Source organism: Erythrolamprus reginae, chromosome 8 (assembly GCF_031021105.1).
Source record: "Erythrolamprus reginae isolate rEryReg1 chromosome 8, rEryReg1.hap1, whole genome shotgun sequence".
Taxonomy (NCBI): domain Eukaryota; kingdom Metazoa; phylum Chordata; class Lepidosauria; order Squamata; family Dipsadidae; genus Erythrolamprus; species Erythrolamprus reginae.
Window position 1 is genome coordinate 10,858,188 of NC_091957.1, and position 27,816 is coordinate 10,886,003.

At 44.3% G+C, this 27,816-nt stretch overlaps 1 protein-coding gene across 1 annotated transcript; it reads left to right on the forward strand.

The window, feature by feature from the left end:
• Positions 1–27,649, forward strand: CIZ1 (CDKN1A interacting zinc finger protein 1). Its single transcript, XM_070758797.1, has 15 exons — positions 1–344; positions 4,019–4,131; positions 8,618–8,781; positions 11,007–11,121; positions 12,501–12,555; positions 13,485–13,579; positions 15,371–15,441; positions 17,210–17,386; positions 18,427–18,557; positions 18,849–18,933; positions 19,432–19,545; positions 19,685–19,849; positions 21,917–21,986; positions 24,531–24,652; positions 27,013–27,649. Exons 1-15 carry the CDS (start codon positions 253–255, stop codon positions 27,502–27,504), a joined length of 2,061 nt encoding a protein of 686 aa, XP_070614898.1. The 5' UTR covers positions 1–252; the 3' UTR covers positions 27,505–27,649.
• Positions 27,650–27,816: the final 167 nt, after the last annotated feature.

The following is a 27,816-nucleotide window of genomic DNA, read 5'->3' on the forward strand; positions in this document are numbered from 1 at the left end:
TGGTGTGAGAGCCTGCTGTGCTTGTGTGTGCGTGTTTGTGTGAAGGCCGCTGCGCTCAGCCTCCTCTCCCTCCCTCCCTTCCTCCCAGCCCGAGCCGCGTTCGCGGCACCGGAGAGAGGCGCGCGCGCGCGCCGCCCTTTCGCGGCGCGCTCCCGAGCCAGGAAGAAGCGCCTCCTCCTCCTCCTCCTCCTCCTCCTCCTCAGGCAGCCGAGGCCGGTCCGCCGGAGCTGCCTTCCTCCCGCAACCCGAGCCATGTTCGGCCAGCAGCATTTGCTCCGCTTGCAGCATCTCCTGCAACAGCAGCAGCAGCAGAGCCCGGCGTCCCCCCAAGCGGCGCCCGGTCGGTAAGACCCTGCTTGGCGGAGGGCCGGCGGCCTGGGGAAGGGGGGGGAGTCCCCGCCGCGCCCCTTCCCTGCGACCCCCGCGCCTGGCCTTGCGTAACGGGGGCCAAAAGGGGGCGGGCGGCGGTTGCGCGCCCCCGCGGGCCCTGCCTGACTCTGGGGGTGGGGATGGGGGGCAAAGCTGTTCGGCCCTCTGCAGCCGGGCTGCCCCCTCCCGCCAAAGTCCAGGGAACGCACTGTCCGGCCCAAAGGAACCTTCTGTCTTCCGCCAAGTTCCTTAAAGACTAACTCGACTTCGGTTCCCATGCTCCCCAGCCTGCCTGCCTAGAAAACCCCGCACCTTTCCCTAAAGAGAGGACCCTGTTATCTGAGGAGAGTACCCCTTTGCCTAAGGAGAGTACCATTACCTAAAGAGAGTACCCCTTTACTTAACGAGTTTACCCTGTTACCCAAGGAGAGTACCCCGTTATTTAAGGAGAGTACCCAATTATCTAAAGAGAGTACCCCTTTACCTAAGGAGGATACACTCTTACCTAAGGAGAGTACCCGTTACATAAAGAGAGTACCCCTTTACCTAAGGAGAATACCCCGTTTTAAGAAGAGTACCCTGTTATCTAAGGAGAGTACCTGTACCTAAAAAGAGCATCCCGTTATCTAAAGAGAATGCCTCTTTAGCTAAGGAGAGTACCCCGTTACGTTAGGAGAGTACCCCATTTTAAGGAGAGTACCCTGTTACGTAAGGAGGGTAACCTTTTACCTATGGAGTGTACCCGTTATCTAAAGAGAGTACCCCTTTACCTATGGAGTGTACCCGTTACCTAAAGAGAGTATCCTGTTATCTAGAGCAGTGATTTTCAACCTTTTTTGAGCTGTGGCACATTTTTTACATATACAAAATCATGGGGCACATTGAGCAGGGGGGGGGAATGGGGGGGATAAAAAAAGTTTGGACAAAAAAATTCTCTCTCTCTCTCTTCCTACCTTTCGCTCTATTTCTCTCCCCCTTTCTCTCCCTTCCTTCCTCTCTCCATCCCTCTTTCTTTCTCTCTCTCTTCCTTCCTTCCTCTCTTTTTTGCTCTTTCTCTCTCTCTCCTTCCCTCCCTCTCTCTCTCTCTCTTGCTTTCTTTCTCTCTTTCTCTCTTGCTTTCTTTCATTCTCTCTCTTTCTCTCTTTCTTTCTTTCTCCTCTCTCTCTTGCTTTCTTTCTCTCTCTTGCTTTCTTTCTTTCATTCTCTCTCTTTCTCTCTTTCTTTCTTTCTTTCTTTCTCCTCTCTCTCTTTCTTTCTCTCTCTCTTCCTTCCTTCCTCTCTTTTTTACTCTTTCTCTCTCTCTCCTTCCCTCCCTCTCTTTCTCTCTCTCTCTTGCTTTCTTTCTCTCTTTCTCTCTTGCTTTCTTTCATTCTCTTTCTCTCTTTCTTTCTTTCTCCTCTCTCTCTTGCTTTCTTTCTCTCTCTCTCTTGCTTTCTTTCATTCTCTCTCTTTCTCTCTTTCTTTCTTTCTTTCTTTCTCCTCTCTCTCTTTCTTTCTCTCTCTCTTCCTTCCTTCCTCTCTTTTTTGCTCTCTCTCTCTCTCCTTCCCTCCCTCTCTTTCTCTCTCTCTCTTGCTTTCTTTCTCTCTTGCTTTCTTTCATTCTCTCTCTTTCTCTCTTTCTTTCTTTCTCCTCTCTCTCTTGCTTTCTTTCTCTCTCTCTCTTGCTTTCTTTCATTCTCTCTCTTTCTTTCTCTTGCTCAGCTTCGCGGCACACCTGACCATGTCTCGCGGCACACTAGTGTGCCACGGCACACTGGTTGAAAAACACTGATCTAGAGAGTATCCCACTATCTAGAGAGTATCCCATTTTAATGAGAGTACCCTGTTATCTAAGTTGAATACCCCTTTATCTAAGGAGAGTACCTGTTACCTGTTGTGGTTGGCTCTGGGCCAGCTCCTGCTCCGAGGACTGTGGGGGTTGGTTTGGGAGAATCCTCACGTTATCAGAGACCGGTTTTACTGCCAACAGCTTCCGACAGTGAAGATTCTGTTTCAAGGGCAGACTCTGGGAATGAAGCAGAATTGGATGATGAGGTAGTTACAGGCAGCTCATTAGCTAATGACCTCATTAGTGAATCATAATTAGACTCTGAGGAACAGGGATTCATAGATGCTCACAGGCGCAGGTTTATGACGAGAAGGGAACAACTGCACAAGTGTTATAAAAGATAAGGGAGAACACCTGTGGCTGGGGCAATTAGGCTAATGGGGCTGCTGATAAATTGCCAGTGTTGCTGAGAGCGTGCGTGCGAGATTATCTGGAGAGGGATGAGTGTGGTTTGATTTTGGATTGCTTCAGGATTTACAAGGACTTTTTGAATATTTCACAGTTAAGTACAGTTTGTGGACTCTTGAAGGGGGGTGGCTGTGACGTCTTCATAGCTGCCTTTTATCTGCTCTGCTTTTGGTTTTGGTTTTCACAGCATTCCAGGCTTGTGGTTTGTGGGAGAGCACTTTGGCTGATGAAAGTGCGTGTGTACAATATTTTTGTTTTGATAAACTGACTCTTTGTTTACAACATTGTGTGTGTTTGAATTTACACTTCTGACTTAATTGGGGCTCGTAACGTGAAGCCCGGCATAACATTACCTAAAGAGAGTATCCTCTTATCTAGAGAGTATCCCACTATCTAGAGAGTATCCCGTTATCTAAAGAGAGAACCCCTTTACCTAAGGAGAGTACCCGTTACCTAAAGAGAGTATCCCATTATCTAGAGAGTATCCCACTATCTAGAGAGTATCCCGTTATCTAAAGAGAGTACCCCTTTACCTATGGAGTGTACCCTGTTACCTAAGGAGAGTACCCTGTTTTAAGGAGAGTACCCTGTTACCTAAGTTGAGTACCCCTTTACCTAAGGAGAGTACCTGTTACCTAGAGAGTATCCCGTTATCTAGCGAGTATCCCGTTATCTAAAGAGAGTACCCCTTTACCTAAGGAGAGTACCCGTTATCTAAAGAGAGTATCCCATTATCTAGAGAGTATCCTGTTATCTAAAGAGAGTACCCCTTTACCTAAGGAGAGTACCCATTACCTAAAGAGAGTATCCCATTATCTAGAGAGTATCCCACTATCTAGAGAGTATCCTGTTATCTAAAGAGAGAACCTCTTTACCTAAGGAGAGTACCCGTTACCTAAAGAGAGTATCCCATTATCTAGAGAGTATCCTGTTATCTAAAGAGAGTACCCCTTTACCTATGGAGTGTACCCTGTTACCTAAGGAGAGTACCCCGTTTTAAGGAGAGTACCCTGTTATCTAAGTTGAGTACCCCTTTACCTAAGGAGAGTACCCGTTACCTAAAGAGAGTATCCCGTTATCTAGAGAGTATCCCGTTATCTAAAGAGAGTACCCCTTTACCTAAGGAGAATACCCTGTTGAGGAGAGTACCCTGTTATCTAAGGAGAGTACCCATTACCTAAAGCAGAGATGGCAAACCTTTTTTCCCTCGGGTGCCAAAAGAGCATGCGCCCATGCTGTCACATATGCACGAGTGCCCGCACCCATAATTCAATGCCTGAGGAGGGTACAGCTTCCTCTGCACCCCGGAGGGTATAAACAGCCTGTTTCCCCTGTTTCTCTCCACCGAACGGTCACTATATGAACGGCCATAAATCAAGGATTACTTATATTGTGGTCTTTTCAATGTTCCAGAACGGTGACACCATCTCAGCAACAGATGTTAACTCTGCAGGCACCCAGTCCGGCGTCGCTGCTCAACGCCAACCCTGTCCTCCAGCGAGCCCTTCTCCTGCACCAAATGCAAGGTACAATCTGTTAAGGAGTGTGTGGAATCCTTGAGTTACTAAAGACATGCTCAGAGGAAAACGTGGGGTTGCAGCAGATATCCAGGAGAGAGGAGTAATTATTCGGTCATACAAAACAGATGCATTAAAGCAGTGTTTCCCAACCTTGGCAACTTGAAGATACAGTAATACCTCCTCTTACGAACTTAATTGGTTCCCGGAGGAGGTCCGTAAGGTGAAAAGTTTGTAAGACGAAACATTGTTTCCCATAGGAAACAATGTAAAATGAATTAATGCGTGCAAGGGGAAAAAAACGCCACCGCCCGGTTGTCACCTTTTGAAACAGCCGGGCGCATCTCAGCGTTCTTCCAATACCAAACCCAGAAGTTCGGCAAATGTTCGGGTTCGGGTGGCCGCCGAGAAGCCCCGCCACCCGGCTGTCACCTTTTGAAACAGCCGGGGGGCTTCTCAGCGTCCTCCCGAACCCGAACGCCAAACCCGAACTTTTGCCGAACTTCCGGGTTCGGCGTTCGGGAGGCAGCCGAGAAGCCCCGCCGCCCGGCTGTCGCCTTTTGAAACAGCCGGGGGGCTTCTCGGCGTTCTCCTGAACGCCGAACCCGGAAATTCGGCAAACATTCGGGGTCGGTGTTTGGGTTCAGGAGGACGCTGAGAAGCCCCGCCGCCCGGCTGTTAGCTTTTTAAAAGAGCCGCGGAGCTGTCAGGCCGGTCGGGAGGCTGGAAAGGAGGTGGGGAATCCCAATAGGGAATTCCGTGGGCGGAGCTTTGACGTCACAAAGACGTCCTTCCTGGCCGGCCGAATTGACATGATAGCATTATTTTAATATTTGAGGCGGTGCCACAAAGAACAGGGGGTCAACTTATTCTCCAAAGCACCAAAGGGCAGGACAAGGAACAATGGATGGAGATTAATCAAGAAGAGAAGCAACCCAGAATTTTTTTGTTAATAATTTTTTAAAAATTATTTTCAAAGACAAAACAAGACATACATACATAAAGAAAAAAACAACAAAACATGTAACACAAAAGGAGTGGCTTCAATCGCTCTGCTCTTGTTCGAAGTCTCTAGTAAAAACCTATTTGTTGATTAGATCAGTGTTTCCTAACCTTGGCCACTTGAAGATATTTGGACTTCAACTCCCAGAATTCCCCAGCCAGCGCTGACTGGGGAATTCTGGGAGTTGAAGTCCAGATATCTTCAAGTGGCCAAGGTTGGGAAACACTGGATTAGATCATATCAAAGGAAAAATAACATATTTCATATTTCTGTTATATATATAATTTCAAAGTAATTTACTATATAATCATTAAATTCATTATTTCTTGCATTCAGCCAAGTGTAGACCCTATCCCAAATTTTATAATATTCCGATTCTTCTTGATGCCTATTGAAGAATCAAGAATCAACCCAGAATTAAGGAGAAACTTCCTAACCGCGAGGACAATTACCGTATTTTGGGGGTATAAGACTTACCAGAGTATAAGATGCACCTTAGTTTTTGGAGAGGAAAATAGGGAAAAGAATCTGCCTTCCAGGTATTCAGCTGGCTAGCGTCCTTGGTCTGGTCAATTTCAGCACATTATTTTATCCCCTGGTTAGGGCTGGAAAAAAACTTTATTTGGAGAGAGTAACAATGAAAGAGCTTGCAAGCCAGTAAGAGCTGGGAACATTGTTAGCACCTGGTTAGGGCTGGAAAGAAAGTTATTCAGAATAAGTTAGAGCAATGAAAAAACCCCTGCAAAGACTTAAGGCTTGGAAAACATTCTTTGCAGAGAGTAACAATGAAAGAACCTGCAAGGTAAGAGCTGGGAAGATCGTTAGCAGCTAGTTAGGGCAGGGGGGGAAAAGCTTCGGGGGAAAAAAAGCTACATTCAGAGTATAAGACGCACCTGAATTTTAAGAGTCTTTTAGGGAGGAAAAAGATGCATCTTATTTATTTATTTATTGGATTTGTATGCCGCCCCTCTCCGTAGACTCAGGGCGGCTAACAACAGTTGTAAACAGCATATGACAATCCAATATAAACAGTTAAAAACCCTTATTGTAAAACCAAACATACATACAGACAGACATACCATGCATAAAATTGTAAAGGCCTAAGGGGGAAAGAATCTCAGTTCCCCCATGCCTGGCGGCAGAGGTGGGTTTTAAGAAGCTTACGAAAGGCAAGGAGGGTGGGAGCAATTCTAATCTCTGGGGGGAGTTGGTTCCAGAGGGCCGGGACCGCCACAGAGAAGGCTCTTCCCCTGGGTCCCACCAAGCGACATTGTTTAGTTGACGGGACCTGGAGAAGATCCACTCTGTGGGACCTAACTGGTCGCTGGGATTCGTGCAGCAGAAGGCGGTCCCTGAGATAATCTGGCCCGGTGCCATGAAGGGCTTTATAGGTCATAACCAACACTTTGAATTGTGACCGGAAACTGATCGGCAACCAATGCAGACTGCGGAGTGTTGGTGTAACATGGGCATATTTGGGAAAACCCATGATTGCTCTCACAGCTGCATTCTGCACGATCTGAAGTTTCCGAACATTTTTCAAAGGTAGCCCCATGTAGAGAGCGTTACAATAGTCGAGCCTCGAGGTGATGAGGGCATGAGTGACTGTGAGCAGTGACTCCCGGTCCAAATAAGGCCGCAACTGGTGCACAAGGCGAACCTGGGCGAACGTCCCCCTCGCCACAGCTGAAAGGTGTTTCTCTAATGTGAGCTGTGGATCGAGGAGGATGCCCAAGTTGCGAACCTTCTCTGAGGGGGTCAGTGATTCTCCCCCCAGGGTAATGGACGGACAGATGGAATTGTCCTTGGGAGGCAAGACCCACAGCCACTCCGTCTTGTCTGGGTTGAGTTTGAGTTTGTTGACATCCATGCAGGCCCCAACAGCCTCCAGGCACCGGCACATCACTTCCACTGCTTCGTTGGCTGGACATTTATGCTCCGAAAAATATGGTAACCAGTGGAACAGTTTGCCACTGGAAACTGTGGCCGTTCCATCACTGCAGGTTTTTAAGAAGAGTCAGGACAGACACTTGTCTGAAATTCTATTCTAATCCTCTGGCTGACACTTTTTGGTTTCTCCCTTGTGTAACTTCTGAGGTTTTACAGAACTATCTTTAGGATCCTTTTTCACTTCTCGGTGCTAAGTGAGGTTTCCACCACCGTGATCCGAACCCTGAGCCTCCAACGGTTTTACATTTCGGAATATCTAATGCCGAGACATTTGAAAAAAGAGCCTAATAGCTGAATAATTCAGGAGCTGCTCCGTTTATGGCCCTTGCAAATGTCTTTCTTGGCTCAAGCGAGTGCTCTTTCCTGCCATCTGGATGGTCAGCTCAGGGTCGTGTCTCCGCGAATCGCAAAATGTTCTGGATGGATCTGCCGTAAAAGCAGAGGAAATGGATTTATTTTATGGATCGATCTACAATTATGGTAGAATCGGTTGCTCCTTGTTCCGGATGCAGGGGGCAAACTCCAATTGTGTCTTTGAATTCCTTGCCAGCCTTGGGTGTTATTACTATTATTATGTATTAGGTTTTTTTTAAAAAAGAACGTAATAACAGAGTTGAATCCAACCCCCTGCTCAAGCAGGAGCCCCTACTATACAAGTGATGGTGAACCTTTTTTTTTGGTTCGTGTGCCAAAAGGGGTGTTTGTGAATGTGCCAGCATGCGTGCGTGTGCCCATGCTCCTTCCCTCCCTTGCGCTGCCCCCCCCATGTGTGCGCATAGGCCTTTCTGAAGCCTGCAAAAAAAAATGCCCAAATGGCATAACAATCAAATAAATAAATAAATAAATAAATAAATAAATAAATAAATAAATAAATAAATAATAAGCATTTCTCTCTCTCCTTCTCTCTTCTCTCTCTCTCCCCTTATTTCTCTGTCTTTTTCCCTCTCTTTCTCTGTCTTTCTCTCTCTCCCTTTTCTCTCTCTCTTTCTGTCTTCTCTCTTTCTCTCCTTCTTGCTCTCTCTTTCTCCCTCTTTGACTCTCTTTTTCTCTCTCTCCTCTTTCTGTCTTTCTCTCTTCTTTCTCTCTCTGTGTCTCTCTCTTTTCTCTGTCTCTCCCTTTTTCTCCTTTTATCTCTTTCTCCCCTCCTCCTTCCTCCCTCCCTTCCTTCCTCCTCCTCCCTCCCTCCTTCTCTCCTTCCTCCCTTCCTTCATTCCTCCTCCCTCCCTCCTTCTCTCCTTCCTTCCTTCTCTCCTTCCTTCTCTCCTTCTTTCTCTCCTTCCTTCCTTCTCTCCTTCCTCCCTCCTCCCTCCTTCTCTCCTTCCTTCCTTCTCTCCTTCCTTCCTTCTCTCCCTCCTTCTCTCCTTCCTTCTCTCCCTTCTCTCCTTCTTTCTCTCCTTCCTTCCTTCTCTCCCTTCCTTCCTCTCCTTCCTTCCTTCCTTTCTCCTCCCTCCCTCCTTCCCTTCCTTCCTTCCTTCCTTCCTTCCTTCCTTCCTTCCTTCCTTCCTTCCTTCCTTCCTTCCTGTTTTTGGGGAGGTCTTACAGGTAACCTGAGAGGCTTCAATGTGGCTGCCGCTCCTGTAATACAGCAGTTCTTCCCTCAAGCCACTCGGCACTCTCTGCTGGGCCCCCCACCCGTCTCCCTCAAGCCCCCCCACCTGGGTTTCCCAGCTCTCCCGTTTCATCGCCAGAACCTGCCATTTCGCAAGGTGAGTTTTCAATCTGGTATCAAGCCAGTGCAGAAATTGACGATAAACCAACGGCTTGCCACACTTATCCATAGGATAATCCAAGCCCTGATGTTGATGGGAACTTGGGAGGGGGGGCATTTTCATGAGATGCAGCCGCAAAGCATTCTTCCGAGAGGTTCAAGGCCAACCTGTGTCTACCACCTGGGCGGAAGCGTAAGGAGGACTGGCACAATCTGAGTGGGCAAGCAACGTGACAAGTTTGTGGGTGGGGGGGACTTTCAACTGGGTGGGAAACTAAGATTCAGGTTTCCTAGTAGAGATGGAAATAAATTGGAACTTTGACAAGTTCTTTGACTTGGACTCTGATTTAGTTCGGATGTTATCTGGATCCCATCCTTGCATTTACATCTCACCGATCCTCACAGAGATCTGACCCTGGGTGTGAGCAACACCCCTGCTAGGGAGGCACATTCTCCGTCCTTCTGCTCTAAACTTGACTGTTTTAAATAATTTCTCCCATCTTCTTGCTACCAACTTAACAATCTTCCATTTAGCGAGCCTTCGGAGACCCTGAAACTAGCGACTTCGGACCGTTTTTTTCACTTAGCGAGCCGGGGTGGTGCAGTTGTTAGAGTGCAGCCCTGCAGGCTACTTTAGCTAAACTGCTAGCTGTCGTTCAGCAGTTCAAATCTCACCACCGGCTCAAGGTTGACTCGGCCTTCCCTCCTTCCGAGGTGGGTCAAGGGAGGACTCAGATTGTTGGGGGTGAGAGGCAGATTCTGTAAACCGCTTAGAGAGGGCTGTAATAAGATGTGTTACCGGTGGCATTACGCCCCGGCATGTTTAGCCAAAATCCATCCAAACATAAGCAGTAAATGCTGTGAATGTAAATCTGCCACAAGTACGTATCAACATATTTGGTGGTTATGTCTAGAATTCAAAATTGGTTGAAAGAAGTGTTAACTTATCAACTGGAAACGAAACCTAAAATGTATCTTTTGGGAACATTTTTATTTTTAATTTTTAATTTTTTTATTTTATTCATTTGTCCAATATACAATACATATGGAAGAGAATAGACATGAAGTAATATATATAAAGAAAAATATAAAATAGAGGAGAAGATATATGAAAGGAAGAAAATATATATGATATATGAGATAAAGGAGAGACAATTGGACAGGGGACGAAAGGCACACTAGTGCACTTACGTACGCCCCTTACTGACCTCTCAGGAACCTGGAGAGGTCAATTGTGGATAGTCTAAGGGAGAAATGTTGGGGGTTAGGGGTTGACACTATTGAGTCCGGTAATGAGTTCCACGCTTCGACAACTTGATTGCTAAAGTCATATTTTTTACAGTCAAGTTTGGAGCGGTTAATATTAAGTTTGAATCTGTTGCGTGCTCTTGTGTTGTCGCGGTTGAAGCTGAAGTAGTCATTGACAGGTAGGATGTTGCAGCATATAATCTTGTGGGCAATACTTAGATCGTGTTTTAGGCGTTGTAGTTCTAAGCTTTCTAGACCCAGGATTGTTAATAATTAGAATAATTAGAGGACAGAATAGAAAGGTAGATTACTATTTGATAACGCATATATTAACATCAGCAAGGTTGGTGTTTGCACAAACCTGGAAAAAAGAAAATATACCAAATGAAGAAATGGCGATCAGGGAAATGCTAGATTAAATTAAGTAAATTAAGTACAAATTAAGTAAATTAACATATGAATTACAGAATAAATAAAATAAAGACTATTTCACAGTTTGGGGAAAAACTGTATAGCTGGATAGAAAAGAAAAAAGAATCTGATTAACGTTTAAGAAAAAGAATCGTTGAAAAGAGAAATGTAACATATTAAGCCAATGGACTGTGCTTGTTTTATGTTTGTAAATACGTTTTTATGTTTACTTTTATTTTGTTTTTCATTATTAAAATACATTTTTGTTAAAAAAAGAGTGGGCTGTAAAAGCACTATGAAGTGATATATAAATGCTATTGCTATAAAGTTGACAACTGATATGTTGTAAGCCGTCCCGTGTCTTCGGAGAGGGCAGCATATAAATCCATATAATAAATAAATAAACTACTGGTTTAGTTCCTTCTCTGGGTTATTATTGGTCTTTTTTCTGCTTTTCTGGATATCATGCACCCTTCAAGAAGTGGAATTATGAAAAGCTGTCATTGCAATTCACTTCCCTGTAGGGTTTGTTTAATTTAACAAAAAAAACCTTTTATACTGCAGGATTTTCCCAGAGTCCCGGAGAGGAAGCGAGAGGCAGACAGCGCCTCCTTGCCATCCGGGCAAAGCGAGGAAGGGGCTGCACCGGTAATAAGGCAGCCTGGCTCTCCCAGTTCAGGTAGGGGGCTCTTGGTAGCTGAAAAAGAGTTGGGGGTCTTCAGAGGCCAGTTTGGCTGGCAAGTGAGATATTGGAAGGATAAATGGTGGGTTTGATTTAAAATCCAGTCTGTTAAAACTTTTTTATTCGCCTTGTGTGTTTGTTTTTCGATTTCTGTTTTTTAAAGATATAAATAATAATAGATTACTTAAAAATAAATAAATAAATAAAAGGATTTACCGGTAAATCACTTAGTAAAAAGGCTTGATTTAAATCAACTCGATCTAAATCGGTGGTAACCGACAGGGGGTCCGTGGACCACTTGTGATCTGAGAACAAATTTTGGTGATCTGTGAAAATTTTTTGGTGATCCATGGAAAACTTTTGGTGATCTGTGAAACATTTTTGGTGATCTGTGAAAAAACTTTTGTGGTGTGTGGAAAAATTATTTGCATTTTTTATATTGCACTAAATGCTATTTATCTTTTAAAGAAAATCATATTAGAAGTCCGTGGGAGTTAAAATTAGGAATTTAATGGTCCCTTAGATCCAAAAGGTTGGTGACCCCTGATCTATATCATAATTTTTAAAGAGCAACTGTCCATAAGGGTGGGGGGATGTGGTGGTAGGGTTTGTGGCCTTAATTCAGATCTTGTCACTGGTTTTAATAAGCTGAAATAGAACAGTGGGTGGATTTTTCTTAATATTCTGGGCAATGCAAGCTGTATGGTGACTGGGTTTATTATTTTGACTATTGGGAAGGGCCCTAAGAATTACAGGTACATTATACTAGTGTTTCCCAACCTTGGTAACTTGAAGATATCTGGACTTCAACTCCCAGAATCCCCTAGCCAGTAAATGCTGGCTGGAGAATTCTGGGAGTTGAAGTCCAGATATCTTCAAATTGCCAAGGTTGGGAAACACTACATTATACAACATATACTAACAGCAGTAAGAATAGTAATGGCACGAGTGATAAAGTTATTATTAGAAAAATATTAGAGAGTGTGCGGAACTGGATAAATTAACATGAATTAAACAATAAAGAAGATACAGCATTCTACGAAAGGTGGAATGTGTTTTATAACTGGACAGAGAAAAAAATATAAAAAAGAAAGAGGGAATAGAAGGAACGGATGGAATGTAAAGTGTGTATAGTTATAGATATAGAAAAGAATAAATGATAGGATAAAAAGAGAGTATAAAAGACTATTAAGTAAAATTAGAGTTATTGTGAGACTACGGAGAGGGGCGGCATACAAATCTAATAAAATAAATAAATAAATAAATATTGTATATATAATGAAATGTGGTATTAGTGATGGAATAGACTGAAAACCAGAAATTTGTGGCTCAACTGGGGTGGGGCTTCGTAAACCTATTTGTTTTCTGCTTTACAGAGACCCTCCTGGAGTCGTCTCTAGATGGCGAACCAGTTGCCAAGCTGCCCCGGAGGTAATCATTATTTCCTGCAAGGGTCACGTTTAAACGTCCTTCCTTGGGCGTGGAGATTCTCCTTCTTCCAGGTCATGGCTGTCATGGTTTTCCAAGAGCTTTTTCGTTTGAAGACATTTCCCTTCTTATCGGAGAAGCTTCTTCAGTTCTAATTGGATGGTGGTGTGGCGAATGGAAGGATTCATACACCTTGAAGACAGCTGGTCATTTGCAGCCTTTTAAGAGAGCCGTTGAGGCCGCTTGGAGGTTTTTCTGTTGTCCTCCAAGTCGCCTAAATGATGCAAATGGTTCCCGTAGCCTGCAATTGTTTCCCTCTGGAAATCCGTTCCTAATTCCCCCACCGTTCCAAGAGTGTTCATCCCCAAATTGCATAGCTAAACGTCTGTAGATGTTTTTAACGTATTTTAATGTATTTAACGAGTATTTGGACTTTTAAAACCCACCCTTTGCATTAAACAGCCATTCTATAATGTTTCTCAGCTGGAACTACATGTGATATCCTACCGGTTTCTTTAATAGAGTACAGTCGTACTGTAGAATAATTTTATGGATTTTTAATGGATTTAAAATTTTCAATGGATTTAATGGACTTAAGCCCCCTTTGAAAAACTCGTAAAATAGCGAATCCGCAAAAGATGAATCGTGAAGTAGCCAGGGATTACTGTAATACCAACTTCAATAAATAAATAAACAAACAAATTTAATAAATAAATAAACTTCCCCTGCGAACATTCCCCGCGAGAGCTACGTGCCTTGTGACCTTACTTTGCGGAAAACTCTCGTAGTTGTTTAGCAGAGCGATGGCATGGGGGGGGGGGCAGGAGGAACTGAGAGCATCAAATTCCTTGTGTATCCAACCACACTTGGCCAACAAAGAATTTTATTCTGTTCCTATTCCTTTCTTTCTCTTTTCCCCCTCGCCCGACTAGTGAAACCGAGATCGACAACACCGAAGAAGCACCAAGCCCTCGCAAAACAGAAGATGCTCAAACAGGAAGAGACTCCGAATTCATAGCAACAACAGGTAGGTCTCAATGACCGTTGTGGCGTTTTGGGGTCTGGTGATCGCTATTGGCCAACTTCTGCCAAGCAAATTCATCTTCAATATTCTTTTTTTTAAAAAAAAAAATATTTTCAAATTTTTATGGGACAAACATAGAAACATAGAAGACTGACGGCAGAAAAAGACCTCATGATCCATCTAGTCTGCCCTTATACTATTTTATCTTAGGATGGATATATGTTTCTCCCAGGCATGTTTAAATTCAGTGACTGTGGATTTATCAACCACGTCTGCTGGAAGTTTGTTCCAAGCATCTACTACTCTTTCAGTAAAATAATATTTTCTCATGTTGCTTTTGATCTTTCCCCCAACTAACTTCAGATTGTGTCCCCTTGTTCTTGTGTTCACTTTCCTATTAAAAACACTTCCCTCCTGGACCTTATTTAACCCTTGAACATATTTAAATGTTTCGATCACGTCCCCCCTTTTCCTTCTGTCCTCCAGACTATACAGACAGACAACAATAAAACATGACAAAGTGTCAAAGCAATAATGACAGAGTTATATAATAAATCATTTTTGATTCCCAGGTCAATGGATTCATAAGAGATTATACAGTTCCATAAGTCCTTATGAAAAATTCTTTTCATGAAAAATAGAGATTCATATCTTTCTGCAAACATACAAAATATACCATATACAGTACTTGAACTGTAGTCCTACCCTTTGAAGCGAACATATTATTTTTCCTTCCTTCATCATCTGCTCTTTATGTTATTGGGAGTATCCCCAAGGAACCTTTGAACCTTTCTTGTAAATACCATTCTGTCAGAGTGAATGGACGTATCACTATGTCCAACTCTGTCTGTGTAAAGTATACAGTGTTCCCTCACTTTTCGTTCCAAGGCCGCCCGCGAAAATTGAATTTCCGCGTAGTAGAGATGCGGAAGTAAATACACTATTTTTGACTATGAATAGTATCACAAGCCTTCCCTTAACACTTTAAACCCCTAAATTGTGATTTCCCATTCCCTTAGCAACCACTTAGATTATTACTCACCATGTTTATTTATTAAAGTTTATTTTTAAAAAAATTATTAAAGCTGGACGAATGTTTGACGGTGACATATGATGTCACCAGGCGGGAAAAACCGTGGTATAGGGGGGGAAACCGCGAAGTATTTTTTAATTGATATTTTTGAAAAACCGTGGTATAGACTTTTCGCAAAGTTCGAACCCGCGAAAATCGAGGGAACACTGTATACTCACAAAGCACCTCCATTTTCTAAAAATGATCGCTGGGATTTGTGCGGCAGAAGGCGGTCTTGGAGATAGTCTTGTCCTATGCCATGTAGGGCTTTATAGGTCATAACCAACTCTTTGAATTGGGTTTGGAAACAGATTGGTAGCCAATGCAGTCCACGGAGTGATGACCCTCCCTTTCCCTTCACTCCCAACAAATGGTACCCAAGGAAACCCTGCCTGCCGCAACCAACATAGAGGCGGCACTTGGACATCCCTTTCAATAACCACCAATGATATTCTTGGCATCCATGAATCTGTCCAATCCTGCCTTGAAGCTATCCAGGATGACAGCTGTCATGACTTCTTCTGGGCATGAATTCCATCAACCAATTACCCTCTGGGTGAAGAAATATTTCCCTTTCAGTTCAGTCCAGCCACTATTTGACCGTTTGCCTTCGGCTCAATTTATACATGGCCAAGGAGAGTCCACTTGCCCTTCTTCCTCCATCTCGGAGGATCTGAGTTCAAATCCGAATCCCAGACTTACCTACTGGCTCTGTTTCCTAGATGCTGGGGAAGGGGACGTCACAGAGGAGGCTTCGGAGGAGAAGTTTGAAGAGGAAGAGAAGACCCCAGAGGTGAGCCAAAGAGGGGGAGAGAATGTAGGTGGAATGGTCTCATCTTGGGGGCCGGGAACCCTTTTGGGGTCGAACGACCGTTTCACAGGGGTCGAAACAAGAAATTTCCCCTGGTGTTAGGAACTAAAGCTTCTATTCTGGCGCCTTGGAACCTATTTTTACAATCCAACCAATCAGGTGTTTACAGTGGGCGTGTCCCTCTGACCTTCCTGCCAATCAGCTCCAAGCTCTGTTGGGAGAATTGGCACTAGACTTATGGTTGGGGGTCACCACAACATGAGGAACTGCATTAAGGGGTCGCGGCACTAGAAAAGGTGAGAATCACTGATCTAGACAGTGATGGTGAACCTTTTTCCCCTCGAGTGCCAACACCCATAATGCAATGCCCCCCGCAGGCTCCGCCCCACACACATACATACACAATCCACGTTTTGATGCTAGCAGGCCTCCCTGAAGCCTCCTGGAACTAAAAATGGGCCTCGGGAGGGGAGCGTCATACACCCCCACCCCATTTTTGTGCTACCAGGTTTCCAACCCCCCACGCATGGATGCGTGACTTCACTCCCATGCATGCGCATCTCCCGGCAGAGCGAGCTGGCAGGAGGCGCATGGTCATGGGCTGTGGATTGACCTGGGTGTTGGCTCGCGTGCCCATGGTGTTGGCTCCGCTGCCACCTGTGGCAACTGTGCCATAGGTTCCCCATCATGGGTCTATGAGAATTCACCATGGCCAACTCACCGTGGCCAACTCATTATATCCAACTTTCCATGGCCAACTTGCCACATCAGATTTGCCATGGCTCACCATGGCCAACTGATTACATCCAACTTGCCATGGCTAACACATCATGGCCAACTCGCCACATCCGATTTGCCATGGCCAACCCACCGCGGCCAACTGATTACATCCAACTTGCCATGGCTAACACATCATGGCCAACTCGCCACATCCGATTTGCCATGGCCAACCCACCATGGCCAACTGATTACATCCAACTTGCCATGGCTAACACATCATGGCCAACTCGCCACATCCAACTTGTCATGGCCAACTCGCCACATCCAACTTGCCATGGCCAACTCCCCATGGCCAACTCATTATATTCAACTTGTCATGGCCAACTTGTCACATTCAATTTGCCATAGGTTCCCCATCATGAGTCTATGAGAATTCATCATGGCCAACTCGTCACATCCATCTTGCCATGGCCAACTCTTCCTAGCCAACTCATCACATCCAACTTGCCATGGTCAACTCATCATGGCCAGCTCACAACATAGAACTCATTTTGGTCAACTCACAACATACAACTTGCCATGGCCAACTCATCATAGCCAGCTCATGGCCAACTTGCCACATCCAACTTGTCATGGCCAACTCATCATGGTCAACTTGCCATGGCCAACTGACCACACCCAACTTGCCATGACCAACTCATTATGGCCAACTCGCCACATCCAACTCTCCTAGGGGACGGTTTGCACTAACATGAAAGAAATGGTAGAATGGAAGCGCTAAGAAAGGATGCAAAAAGGAGGGATAGAAGGAAACGTGAATGGAAAAATTGAAATATTTTGCATCTGTTTTGAAGAATTAAATGGAAATTGTTGAATTGGCCGTGGCAAAAGTTGTTTCATTCTGATTCCCCAGATGCCTGAGGGGGAACAAAACGGCTACCCAGATGTGGCCGGAAGAGAGAACTCTTGCTTTCTTGCCAGCCCCACAGAGTTGAGCCCTGCCCCTCTCCCATTTGCCCCTCTGTGCCAGGTGCTGAGCAATGCCGGTGCCCTGAAAGTGACCATCCAGCAGAGCAGCGAGAGCCGTGCCATCAGCACCACGCCGGCCATTAAGCCGGGCCCCTCCGGGGCCCCCCTGCAAGCCGTTCCTGGAACTGCCCCAAAATTCTACTGCTACGTCTGCAGAAGCAATTTCTATGACCAACAGGTACGGAGGGGCTTCCTTCCTTCCTTCCTTCCTTCCTTCCTTCCTTCCTTCCTTCCTTCCTTCCTTCCTTCCTTCCTTCCTCCTTCTTTCCTTCCTTCCTTCCTTCCTTCCTCCTTTCTTTCCTTCCTTCCTTCCTTCCTCCCTTCCTTCCTCCTTTCCTTCCTTCCTTCCTCCCTTCCTTCCTCCTTCCTTCCTTCCTCCCTCCCTTCCTCCTTCTTTCCTTCCTTCCTTCTTTCTTTCCTTCCTCCCTTCCTCCCTTCCTTCCTCCTTCTTTCCTTCCTCCCTCCCTCCCTCCCTCCCTCCTTTTACCTTCCTTTCCTTCCTTTCGCCACTCCCTCCCTTTCTTCTTCACCCTTCCTCCCTCCCTCTCGGCCCTCCCCTCTCTCTCATTCCCATCCCCTTCCTTCCTCCCCTTCCCTCCTCTTTCCTTCCATTCAAAAGAGGATCAGACTCTCTTAACAGCGGCCTTGCATAATGGTGGAAATCCTGGTCCAGATTATCTGGTTGTATGTCAAGGACTACCAGTATCACCAAGCTGGCCTTCTTCCCTTTAGCTCTCCTGCTTCGGTTTTCTGGCTTGCTTTGCAAGGGTCCAGCTTCCAAGGAAAGGACTGGGTGGGTGGGAGAGCTAACTAATTTCTCTTCTCTTCTTCCCCCTCCTCTCCTCCTCCTTTCCTCTCTTTTCTTTCCATCTGTCCCCTCTTTTCCCCTCTCCTTTCCCCTCCTTTTCTCCTTTCATCTTCTCTTCTTTTTCCATCCTTCCTTTTCTTCTCCCTCTTCTTTCTTTTCATCTCCTCCTTTCATCTTCTCTTTTATTTCCATCCTTCCCCTCTTCTCTCCCTTCTTTCCTTTCCTCTCCTCCTTTCATCTTCTCTTTTTTTCCATCCTTCCTCTCTTCTCTCCTTTCCTTTCTCTCCTTTCATCTTCTCTTTTTATTTCCATCCTTCCTTCTCTTTTCTCCTCTTCTTTTCTTTTCTTTTCCCCTTCCTTCCTTTCTTTCTTCCTTCCTTCCTTTCTTTCTCACGCTTGTCTTGGACCAGAATTTCCAGACTCACCTGTTAGGGGTTCAACACCAGCAGCGGCTTCAGGAAATCCAGAGGAGAAGCAACGTAGACCTCGTCCCCAAGCTGCTTTCGGGAAAGGAGCCGGCGGTGCCAGCCGAAAGAGACGGGTAGGTGCGCGGCCAGAAGCTTTGCAATTGAAGACGGACACACACCCATATGGACGCTTAGAGAGCAGTGAAGGTGCGCTCCCCCTACCTGGCTCTGGAGCAAGAACCAGACCTGAAAATCCTCCCGGTTGCGAAGGAGAGAAATCAAGCAGGTTGTCCACCCAATGAAGCCGTCTGCTCTCTCGGGCCAAAGGATGAGGGGGCGAGGGGAGAGCTTCTGGCAGGGGTGATGGGAGGCCGAGACATCCTTCTGGGTTTTCTGGCTTCCTTGAGAGGTCCCTTTCCTTGCAGGGAGAGCCAGCAGCGCTGGTGCAACACCTGCCAGGTGAACTTCAAAGGGGACCTCATCAAGCACCGGAGGACTCAGGAACACAAGGTAAAGGGCCCCCTGCATTCAGCAGAGTCTTGGGAAGGGGCAGAAGATTGTTCAGCTGGCTCTAAATATCCTTCTTTCCCTCCCTTTTCTTCCTTCCTTCTTTTCTCCCTATCTACCTACTTACCCTTCTTTCCTTCCTTCCTTCCCTCTTTCCTTCCATCCTTCTTCCTTCCTCCCCGCTACCTATATACTTTTCCTTCTTTTCTCCTTCCTTTCTCCTCCATTCATTCCTTCTTCACTCACTCATTCCAACTCCCAATCCCTCCCTCCTTTGTTCCTCCTTTCCTTCCTCGCACTCATTCCTTCCTTCCTTCCTCCCTCCCTCCCTTTCCTTCCTTCCTTTCTCCTTATCTCCCTATCTTCCTTTCCTTCCTCCCTCCCTCCCTCCCTCCCTACCTTCCCTTCCTTTCTTTCTCCTTCTTTCCCTATCTTCCCTTCCTTCCCTCCCTCCCTTCCCTCCCTTCCCTCCCTCCCTCCAACTCCCCCTTCTTGTTCCAGCTGGCCAAGCGCTTCCTGCGTCCCTTCTGCACCGTCTGCAGCCGTTACTTCAAAACTCCCCGCAAGTTTGTGGAGCACATGAAATCCTTGGAGCACAAGCAGAAGGCTAAAGAGGTCAGACAGGTTAAACCAAATTTAAAAAAATTTAAAAAGAGGAGGTGGGGCGGCAGTCTGGGATCTTTTTGAACTCTTTTCTCTTCTTGCCCGTTCATCTCTCCTTCCATCCCTCCCTCTTTTCCCCATACCTGGCCAGGTGAGGCTGGGTGAGAGAGACTTGGGCAGCCCCGAGGACTCCGAAGAGCTGATCACGGTGGACGCGGTGGGATGCTTTGAAGAGCAGGACGAGGATGAGGAAGAGGAAGACGAGGAAGCCAGGGAGGGGGACCAGGTGGATCCGGCAGAGGCTCTGAACCAACAGGTAAGGAAGGGGCTTCCCGGCAGCTCCAGGAAGGAGGGCAGAGCCAAAGGGGCTGGCCAGGAAATTTAGAAAGCGGCTTTATTCGATATTAATGCAATATCCGGGGGTTTTCAATTCAATTGGATAGAATGGGAAGGATGTGTGCTTGTGGGTTTTTGGTTTTTTTACTTATCATGTACACTGAAGATGGCATTCAATTCCATTGTATGATGTGCAATGACAGTAAAGTAAAGAAGCTAAGTTAAAGTAAACTAGAGCAAAAGTAAAGTAAAGAAGTAAGGTAAAGTAAAGAAGTAAAGTAAAATAAAGTTAAAAAGTAAAGTAAAGAAGTGAAGTAAAGTAAAAAAGTAAAGAAGTAAAGTGAAAGTAAAATAAAGAAAAAAGAAAAGTAAAGAAGTAAAGTGAAAGTAAAATAAAGAAAAAAGAAAAGTAAAGAAGTAAAGTGAAAGTAAAATAAAGAAAAAAGAAAAGTAAAGAAGTAAAGTGAAAGTAAAATAAAGAAAAAAGAAAAGAAAAGTAAAGAAGTAAAGTGAAAGTAAAATAAAGAAAAAAGAAAAGTAAAGAAGTAAAGTGAAAGTAAAATAAAGAAAAAAGAAAAGTAAAGAAGTAAAGTAAAATAAAGTTAAAAAGTAAAGTAAAGAAGTGAAGTAAAGTAAAAAAGTAAAGAAGTAAAGTGAAAGTAAAATAAAGAAAAAAGAAAAGTAAAGAAGTAAAGTGAAAGTAAAATAAAGAAAAAAGAAAAGTAAAGAAGTAAAGTGAAAGTAAAATAAAGAAAAAAGTAAAGTAAAGAAGTAAAGTGAAAGTAAAATAAAGAAAAAAGAAAAGTAAAGAAGTAAAGTGAAAGTAAAATAAAGAAAAAAGAAAAGTAAAGAAGTAAAGTGAAAGTAAAATAAAGAAAAAAGTAAAGTAAAGAAGTAAAGTGAAAGTAAAATAAAGAAAAAAGAAAAGTAAAGAAGTAAAGTGAAAGTAAAATAAAGAAAAAAGAAAAGTAAAGAAGTAAAGTGAAAGTAAATAAAGAAAAAAGAAAAGTAAAGAAGTAAAGTGAAAGTAAAATAAAGAAAAAAAGAAAAGTAAAGAAGTAAAGTGAAAGTAAAATAAAGAAAAAAGTAAAGTAAAAAAGTAAAGTGAAAGTAAAATAAAGAAAAAAGTAAAGTAAAGAAGTAAAGTAAAGAAGTAAAAAGTAAACTAAAGAAATAAGGTAAAGTAAAAAACTAAAATAAAGAAAAAAGTAAAGTAAAAAAGTAAAGAAGTAAAGTAAAACTAAAATAAAATAAAGAAGTAAAGTGAAAGTAAAGTAAAAAAGTAAAGAAGTAAAAAGCAAACTGAAGAAGTAAGATAAAGTAAAGAAGTAAAATAAAAGTAAAATAAAGAAAAAAATAAAGAAGTAAAGTGAAAGTAAAGTAAAAAAGTAAAGAAGTAAAAAGTAAAGAAGTTAGGTAAAATAAAAAAAGTAAAGTAAAATTTAAAAAAAGTGAAATAGAAAAAAATAAAGTAAAAAAGTAAAGTAAAAATAAAGAAGTAAAGTAAAATAAAGAAAAATAAAGTAAAAAAGGAAAGGAAAGAAATAAAAAACTAAACTAAACTAAACTAAATTGAATTTTGCAAGTCCTGGTTGTGTTTTCCCCTGCCTTCTGCCCTCTGAGATGCCCTTGAATCTGAAGGGGAAAGTGTGTGTGTGTGTTTTTCATGGTGCCTCCCCCCCCATCTTCCTCTTTCTGACAACTTAAGGGGTGCGTCCGCTTTTGTATTTTTTTCGCAATCCCTTCTCCGTGTTTCCTTGGAGAAAACATTTGCAGCTATTTCTGAGCCATCTAACACTTGGGATGGGATTTTCTCCCAGAGCTAAGGAATCCCACAAACACACATCCACAGCCGTCTTTCCCTGCAATACGGATCCTCTAACCCTTAACCTCTGCCCCCTCCCAAGTGTGGGACCCATGCTAGGAACACATTTCTATTTCTTACCCTCTTTTGCAAACACCCCCCCACCCCAAAACTCTCTTAATTTTGCAAACTTCGAAGTCAAAAAGGTGGGAATTTTAAACCTTACTCATTCCCTACTTCCAGGTTGGGCAGAGAGAAACGTCGGTGGAAGACCCAGGAGGAAACGCTGAGTATTGTCCGGACACGGTCTATGGTAAGTGTTAAGTATGCAAAGCGACCCCTGAGTTATCAAGGATGCTCATGCATAACACAAATGTGGAGTTCTAGCACATATCCATCAGGTAGTTAGAAGATATGAGCAATGGTTCAGTCATTACAAACCAGATACAGTACATTAAAGCATATAAAAGTAGTATTTACTTTAGCAAATATCATAGTTGTTCTGTCGGGCTCTCTGGTAGAATCCTCCCAAAAATTCACAGGTACAAATTTCAGACACACACACGTTTGAAAATTCAAAACAATGTTCTTTATAATGAAAATTCACTTAAACCAAGCCCTCTTTTGGTATAGCAAAGAGCACTCGTCTCCAAACAAACTGGTAATTTGTACAAGTCCCTTATCAGTTCTGTGATACTTATCTTGCAGCTGTGAGGCAATTCACAGTCCTTCTTCTTTCACAAAGTGAAACACACTTTGCTCTGGTTTAGTTTCAAAGCAGGGAAAAATCAGCACACAAAAGGTCAAAGTCAGCAAAGCAGGCACGAAACACAACGATCAGATAATCCTCCACAATGGCCAAACCCACAGGCTGCTATTTATAGCAGCCTCACTAATGACCACAGCCCCCACCCAACCACAGGTGGCCTCATTTTCTTTGATAATAATCTCTCAGTCGTTGCTGCCTATGCATCGCTCTCCGCATGCGTGGCTGTATCATTAACTCTTGTTCTGAATCCAAGGAGGAGCTAGATAATTGATCTCCTTCTGAGCTGTCTGCCACACTCTCCTCCTCCCTGTCACTCATGTCTTCTTGGTCAGAGGAGCCTTCATCAGCAGATTTCACCGGGAGGGGGGGGGGGGCAAAACAGGCCTGCAGCATGTGGATGTCTCCCCCACATCCACAGTCCTTGGGGCAGGAGCTGGGCCAGAGCTAACCACAACACAAACCAGATACATTAAAGCGTATAAAACTAGTATTTACTTTAGCAAATATCATAGTGAAGTTAAACACTCCAGTCACACACAGCCAAATCAGTCAATCCCTCAATTCATAAGCAATACTACAAGCCTGACTTGTACAGCTTACAAACAAAATACATAAACTATCATCGAATACACAGTTCTTACTACAGCAGTCACAGTTAGTCAGCAATACCAAAACAGAGATGGGCGCTCTCTAACACAATGAAATTCAATGGTGGAAAAAAAAAATAAGGTCCTACATTTAGGCAAGAAAAACAAAACGCACAGGTACACTATATGTGGTACATTGCTCAACAGGAGTAACCCTGAGAGGAATCTTGGAGTCCTAGGGGACAACCATTTAAATAGGAGCCAGCCGTGTGCAGCAGCTGCCAAAAAGGCCAACACAGTTCTAGGCTGCATAACAGAGGGAGAGAATCAAGATCACGTGAAGTGTTAATACCACTTTATAAGGACTTGGTAAGGCCACACCTGGGGTGGCGCAGCAGGTAGAGTGCTGTACTGGAGGCCACTGAAGCTGACTGTAGATCTGAAGGTCAGCGGTTCAAATCTCATCACCGGCTCAAGGTTGACTCAGCCTTCCATCCTTCCGAGGTGGGTCAAATGAGGACCCGGATTGTGGGGGCAATAGCCTGACTCTGTTAAAAAGTGCTATTGCTAACATGTTGTAAGCCGCCCTGAGTCTAAGGAGAAGGGCGGCATAAAAATCAATCAATCAATCAATCAATCAATCAATCAAGTAAGTAAGTAAGTAAGTAAGTAAGTAAGTAAGTAAGTAAGTAAGTAAATAAATAAATAAATAAATATTGCATTCAGTTTTGGTCAGCATGATGCAAAAAGGATGTTGGGACTCTAGAAAGAGTGCAGAGAAGAGCAACAAAAATGATGAGAGGACTGGAGGCTAAAACATATGAAGAACGTTTGCAGGAACTGGGCATGGCTAGTTTAATGAAAAGAAGGACCAGGGGAGACATGATAGCAGTCTTCCAATATCTCAGGGGTTGCCCCAAAGAAGGAGGAGTCAAGCTATTCTCCAAAACATTTGAAGGTAGAACAAGAAGCAATGGGTGGAAACTAAACAAGGAGAGAAGTAACTTGGAACTAAGGAGAAAATTCCTGAGAGTTAGAACAATTAATCTGTGGAACAGCTTGCCTCCAGAAGTTGTGAATGCCCCGACACTGGGAGTGTTTAAGATGTTGGATAACCATCTGTCTGAAGTAGTGTATGGTTTCTTGCCTAAGCAGAGAGTTGGACTAGAAGACCGTCATAAATACGAGTCGCTTGTCAAGCATCTGAATGTAACTCAGTGCTTTTCTTTTCAGTGCTGTTGTAACTTGGGTCACTAAATGAACTGTTGTTAAGTGAGGAGTATCTGTCATAAGATTATTAGATTTGTTATACATTGTTTTATTGGTGTTGTGAGCCGCCCCGAGTCTACGGAGAGGGGCGGCATACAAATCTAATAAATAATAATAATAAGATTTTCGATGCCTCTCTTGAGAGCTACAAGGTGGCCTTTGGGTTCCTCCTGGGGGATTCTCGGCTTTCTCGAGCCGGTCTCTTCCCTTCCCTCTCTCTCTCCTTTGCTAGGCCTGGATTTCCTGGTGCCCGTGGCAGGATTCCTGTGCCGGCTGTGCCACAAATTCTACTCGAGCGACTCGGCCACGCGGCTCACCCACTGCAAATCCCGGATGCATTTTGAGAACCTGCAGGTTAGTTTTTTTCCTTCCTTCCTTCCATCTTTTTTCCTTCCTTCCTTCCTTCCTTCCTTCCTTTCTCCCTCTCCTTCCATCTTTTCTTTCTTTCTTCCTTTCCTTTCTCCTTCCTTCCCTTTCATACCCTTCTCCTTCCTTCCTTTTCTCCCTTTTCCATCTTACTCCCTTCCCTCTCCTTCCATCTTTCTCCTTCCTTTCTTCCCTTTCTCTCCTTCCATATTTTGCCCTTCTTCCTATCCTCCCTCCCCTCCCTCCTTCCCTTTCTTATCCTTTTCTCCCTCTTTCCATCTTTCCTCTCCTTCTCCTTCCCTCCCTCCCTCTCCACCTTTCTTCCTTTTTCTCCTCCCTTCCTTTTCTCTCTCCGTTACCCTTGTGCTTCCATCCATTTTTTTCTTCCATCCTTCCTTCTTTCCCTCCCTACTTCCCTTTCTCTCTTCTCCATCTTTCCCATTCCTTCCTTTCTTTTCTCCTCCCTTCCCTTTCTCTTTCCTTCCTTCCTTCCTCCCTCCCTCTTCACTTTTTCAATCTCCTTCCTCCCATTCTTATTCCTTCCTTCCCTTCCTTCCTCTTCTCCCTCTCCTTCCTCCCTCCCTCCCATTTGGTGTTCCCCATCACCAGCTACGGCGTGGGGGGATTCCAGTGGCTCACCTCCCCTTCTAGGCCAGCTAAAATCCTTGTCTCCAGCCCTGGATATTTGGAACCTGTTCCGGCATTTGTCCATGGTTGGTTTTGTCCTTGACATATGACCATAATTGACCCTTGTATTTCAGCCGGCATCTTCTGACCCGTTTTACAACCCTGGTTGTTGGCAATCATTAAGGAGATCCGTTGCTTGCTATGGGCCCCTTTTTTCTTCGTTTGCAGGAATAATAATAATAATAATAATAATAATAATAATAATAATAATAATATATTAGATTTGTATGCCGCCCCTCTCCGAAGACCAATCTAATACAGTGGTACCTCGAGATACGAGTTTAATTCGTTCCGGACCTGGGCTCTTAAGTCGAGCAGCTCTTATCTCGAACGACTTTTCCCCATAGGAATTAATGTAAATAATTTTAATTGGTTCCAGCCCTCAAAAAACTCACAAAGTTAGTCTAAATTATGCAGAAAGACATGTTTTTAATGAAGAAATGTACATGTACATATAAATGAATAATGAAGTTTCTTTCACTTAACTTGTAAACTTTCTTAAACTTTTAAATTTACATATGTTCAACTTCTCTGCCACCCAATCCTGTAGGACAGAGGTCCCCAACCCTTTTTGCACCAGGGACCGGCTTTAAGCGATCAAGAGAGGAATGGGTGAATGAATGGACGGAGGGTGGGAAGGAAGGAAGGAAAGAGGGAAGGGACAGGAACAGAGGAAGGAAGCAAGGAAACTTATGAAAGGGGAGAGTAAGAGAGGAATGAGTGAAGGGAGGGAGGGAGGGAAGAAGGTGGGAAGGAGAAAGAAAAGAAGAAATAGAGGAAGGGAAGGTAAAAGAGAGAAAGAAAAAGAGCAAGAAAGAAAGCTGCAAGCACCCCCCCGAGCCCCCCAGGCCGGCTGCAACCTTTTAAAACACGCGCGCCGCTTCGCAGCTGTCTCCTGAAGCCGAACGCGGAAGTTAGCGTTTGGCTTCAGGAGACAGCTCCTTGGCGCTTGTATCTCGAATTTGGGCTTGTAAGTAGAACAAAAATATCTCTCCCCTCCCAGCTCTTATCTCGAGTTGCTCTTAAGTAGAGCAGCTCTTATGTCGGGGTTCCACTGTATTAAAAAGAAGCATATAAAAACACTATTATATTTAAAACCAAACAACACATACATACCAAACATAAAATATAAAAAGCCTGGGGGAAAGGTGTCTCAACTCCCCTATGCCTGGCGGTATAGGTGGGTCTTGAGGAGTTTATGAAACTGGAAGCTATTGTTGGTTTCCATGAAAATAAACACTATCATAAATTGTGTTCACATGATCGCAGATTTCTACAAACAGATCACGGAATAAATATATAAATTGAATAAAAAAATAATCCTGGAAATGTAATAAATGTAATAAATACAAATAAATGCCTGAGTTAAATTTTCGGGTCAGAACTTTAACCTGGGGTCACAAGTCCCGTTTTTCGGTGATTGTAACTTCAAATGGTCACTAAGCAAACTGTTTGATATCAAGAACTCCTTTGATTTTGCTTTATTTTACCTTTTTAAAAAAACCCTCAAAAAAGCAATTTCTTTGTGCCTGAACGGGCTCATTGCAGGGCCTTCATTATTCAGACTTTCTCCCTTTCAGTATTTTTGTCTCCATGAGGACTAGCATGCTGCGTAAAATTGCAGTGGGCTAATTGAGCATTGGGTTTTTTCCTGTCTGCAGCGGTACAGGGCTTCCCGGGTCCAAGCCTCGCCCGGACACACAGAGGAGACCCCCTTGCAGCTGACCGACCCCCAACCTCCCTCCGCAACCAAAAGGCACGATGTAGAAGAAGCCGTTCCTGGATCCAAGAGAATCCCGCCACCCCCTTGCGAGTCCCCCGAGGTAATCCGGACGTGCTCAGGATACTTCGAATCGGAGGATATCTGCGGAGTCCTGGTCATCGACGAGAGAAGCGAGCCCTCCTCTCCGAGGAGCGTCAGCTCCGTGGGGCAGGACCCCAAAGTGTCAGGGGAGGGGGACGGACTGCGCCCCCAGGGAGAACAACCCAGCCTGGATATTCAGCAAAAGCTGGCTGCGGATTCTGCATCAACGGAGCCAGGGGAAGCCCAGCCGAGCAGAGGTCTGGCTACACAGGATGGGGCGCCTTCCACGCCGGCAGAAGGGGAGGCCGTCTCTACCCCCAGGCGGTCCAGCCGGCGCAGGGCGAGATGAGAGCGAAGGCGAAACTATCCCCCCCCCCCCTCTGTAGTTTTTCCCCATTCCCCCCCCCCCTCCCTTCACCTTCCAACTTTTAGCAAAAAGAGAAACGTTCTAGTTTTCCTAGTTGGTTGTTTTGCAAATAAAATTTAAAAAACCCTCCACGCATCGGTTTTTTTCTATCTTCAACGCAGGGCTTACGGTACCGTAATCTTTTGAAAGAAAGAGAGAGAGAGAAGGAAGTAAAGGAGAAAGAGAATAAGATGAAAAGAAAGGAAAGAAGAAAGGGGAAAGGAAGGAGGGAAGGGAAAGGAAAAAAAGGTAAGA

Bases quoted from the DNA above. Each gene is read 5' to 3' on its own strand.
- CIZ1 (XM_070758797.1), top strand. From the start codon at position 253: ATGTTCGGCCAGCAGCATTTGCTCCGCTTGCAGCATCTCCTGCAACAG. The intron at 11,122-12,500 runs GTAGGGGGCTCT...TCTGCTTTACAG, and splicing joins GCCTGGCTCTCCCAGTTCAG to AGACCCTCCTGGAGTCGTCT. The intron at 12,556-13,484 runs GTAATCATTATT...TCGCCCGACTAG, and splicing joins GTTGCCAAGCTGCCCCGGAG to TGAAACCGAGATCGACAACA.